Source organism: Aegilops tauschii, chromosome 5 (genome assembly GCF_002575655.3).
Source record: "Aegilops tauschii subsp. strangulata cultivar AL8/78 chromosome 5, Aet v6.0, whole genome shotgun sequence".
In the NCBI taxonomy this organism is placed as follows: Eukaryota; Viridiplantae; Streptophyta; class Magnoliopsida; order Poales; family Poaceae; genus Aegilops; species Aegilops tauschii.
Window position 1 is genome coordinate 569,617,468 of NC_053039.3, and position 3,206 is coordinate 569,620,673.

The 3,206-nt window shown below is 47.8% G+C and overlaps 1 protein-coding gene across 1 annotated transcript; it reads right to left on the reverse strand.

Moving 5' to 3' along the window:
* Positions 1-612: 612 nt before the first annotated feature.
* Positions 613-2,778, reverse strand: LOC109746941 (F-box/FBD/LRR-repeat protein At5g22660-like). Its single transcript, XM_020306039.2, has 3 exons — positions 1,819-2,778; positions 1,561-1,707; positions 613-1,444 (listed from the first exon to the last, which is right to left on the reverse strand). Exons 1-3 carry the CDS (start codon positions 2,776-2,778, stop codon positions 1,097-1,099), a joined length of 1,455 nt encoding a protein of 484 aa, XP_020161628.1. The 3' UTR covers positions 613-1,096.
* Positions 2,779-3,206: the final 428 nt, after the last annotated feature.

Genomic DNA, 3,206 nt, shown 5'->3' on the forward strand with positions numbered 1-3,206 from the left:
CCTCTATCCCGGGGTAGTAGCTCAAAAGACCTAGATCCGGCTATGGAAGAGGGAGGTCATCAACCAGCACGCTCATTCTAGTTTACCAGATCCGGCTGGTTGGTGAGGTGGTTACACCAGTGTATATCGAAGAGGGAGGCCATCAAGCAGCGCGCTCATTTTTTGCGGATTAAAAACACGGGAAAAAACTACATGGGCCGGCCCAGTGCAGGGAGCTTCAGGCGGCCGTTTGTAAAATACAAATTAACGGGGCCAAAAATAGGATTCACCCAGAATCCGACTATGGACACTTGTGGAAGACCCCTTGTTTGCTGGTGTCTTGGGCTGTAGGTTCTTGTTTACCTGATCCTACTGGTTGGCGAGGTGGTTACACCCGTGTATATCAAAGAGGGGGGTCGTTGGTTCGAGTCACAACCGGCATGCTCAATTTTTGCGGATTAAAGACATGCACAAAACTACATGGGCCGGCCCAACGTGGGGCCCTTCATTCGGCCGTTCGTAAAATACACATTAACGGGCGCCTGAAGCGTCAAATAATATTCGCTCAGAATCCGACTATGGACACTTGTGGAAGACCCCTTGTTCGATGGTCTCTTGGGCTATAATCTTTATGGTTCTGGGCCTTCAGCTAGGCTATATGTAGCGATGGGCCTATCACGTAGGTGTTCCTTCATCAATCTGTCTATTTTGCCAACTGAAGTTCATGCTCTTGTCCTGGATGCTTTTGATATTGGTGTCCTCTTTCAGAGTGCCACAGCTATTGCAAATGCAGAATAATGTCATTGTTTTTTTATTATTTGTTGTTTCTTCTATTAATTTCACTTGTTATCATTTTCTATTTCAGGTTTCAAGTAAAATTCTGAAAATAGGTGCGTAGATCCAATACAGTAGCCATTTTAAAGCAGTGCTTAAATATATTGCCCATAAAGTTTTTCTCGCCACCAATATCCAAAACTAACCATTTTTTTTTATAATTTAGAGAAAAGGCATACGGCCGACCAAAAACTAACAGGAAGTTACAACTGACTAGGCGCAATCATCGCTCTAGTAGCAGCCATGCGCACTTATTTTAAGAGTTTTTATAATTCCTTGACAATCAACATATTGTTATTTTGACAGACAAGGAGGATTCATGTGTGAGTCGCTCCTTAATCCGATACCTGCTAGCTTTGTCAACAAGGGATCTTGTGGACTCAAGTTCAAGGTCCATGGCATTGCACTTATCACAGGGGTGTTTACCACGCAGCTCGATTCTCTTCAAACCCACGGCTCGTTCTATGAAAAGCCTTAGATAGTTTGTCACCTTGTCTTCCTCCTCGAACCCTGCCATCACCAGTAACTTCAAGTTCGGGTGCTTCCAATCCTTGGATGGTTCCCACAACATGTTGGTCTTCTGGGCACTATGCTCAGACGTTTTGACACATGGATGTTGATTTCGATACAACTTCATGCATGCACACAGAAGATAAACACATATTGCAGTTACGTATCTCCGTTGCAATTTATAGTAAAAAAATTAAAACCAGCAATACCAATATTTAAGTTCAAGGTGAAGCTTACTGTAAAATTTAGTAGGGCAGGTGCAGCTTGGACGATAAACATGGTCCAGTTCAGATCACACTCAGGAAAGATACAGTAAAGATATACATCAGTCAGGTTTCTGAATATTGTAGTGAGGTGCTTGGGATGTTCAGGTTGAATCCAAATCTGCAGCAAGATGAAGAACACAACAAACAACTAAAATTAGTAGGTAAGAAGAAATATGATATGCAGATGCAAATTAAGAGGAATTCATGAGGAGTGTAGAAATAAACTTACCATTTCACAACCAAAATTGAGATACAATCTCGACAGATTCGTGGCACCCAACAAGCACTCGCTCAACGCAAATGGTGCCTGCCACACCCCAGCACGTGAACCGAGGCTCACTTCACGAAGTTGGGGAACGTGGCCGAAGTGCACTGGAGGGCTCTCGCAGGGCCAAGACCAGCACCACACTTTTCTTAGCTTGGGGACAGAGATGAGCTCGATACGTTTGCAAGCAAAGCCAACGAACCAAAGTTCCTGGAGCCCGGAGCATGGCGTGTCAATCTTGAGTGCGGAGTGATGATCAACCAGTCTGCAGGATATCAGGGTGAGGTACTCAAGCTTATCACAAGCTTTAATGAGGCCGGCGATGTCGGCGTCTCCAAACGCTAGCTTCTCGAGGGTTAGCACGGTGAGCCACCGGAAGGCGACGGGGCAGGCATGGGAGAAGGAGATGAACCGCTGCCCCAACTCGGCGAGTAGCAGAGTGGTGTCGCTCGAGGACGGCGGGAATATATGAAACTCGAGGTATTCGGTCTCGCCGCGGCTAACGACGTCCTCGACGACGCGGCCGATGGAGCTCAGTTGGGGAGGGTCCGACATGTAGAAGCTGAGGCCGAGGGTCTTGATAGCACGACTGCACGCGGAGCACGCAGGAGGATAGATGGACAGCAACCTCCGTGCCGCGTCGGTGAATGCGTCCATCATCTCGACCGGCGTGGCGCCGTGGAACTGGTCGACGTAGAGCTCTAGGTGCGAGAGCTGGTGAGGGAGGTGCTGCCAGCGCGTCGAGGCTGCGCCCACACGGAGCGCCTCATGCAGGTCGAGGCGTTCGAGGATTCCGAGGAGGAGGTGGTCGGGAAGAGTGCTGATCATGTCCTCATCCTCACCGATGTTGGAACGCCGATTGAGCGACTTGTTGCGCTTGCGCGGCGGCAGAGAGCTGAGGCGACGGCCCGATCGCAATTCCATCGATTGCCGCAGCCGCAAGCAAAACCCTCCTGGTAATGTGTACGGCCGTGACAATTCCTGCCGTGGCACAGTAGGATTCTTCCGAGTTTCCTAGTAATTGAATTGAATAAATCCACGTCCATCGGCCTCTTCTGCAGAAACCTGGCCGATTTGAACTGGACCATGTTTATTGTCGATGCTGCGCCTGCCCTACTGAATTTTACAGTAAGCTTCACCTTGAACTTAAATACTGGTATTGCTGGTTTCATTTTTTTTATAAACTGCAAAGGAGATATATACGTGACTGTTGTTTCTACGTTGTTCTGCAATATGTGTTTATCTTGTGTGTGCATGCATAAAGTAGTGTCGAAATCAACATCCATCTGTCAAAACGTCTGAACATAGTGCCCAGAAGACCAGCATGCTGTGGGAACCATCCAAGGATTGGA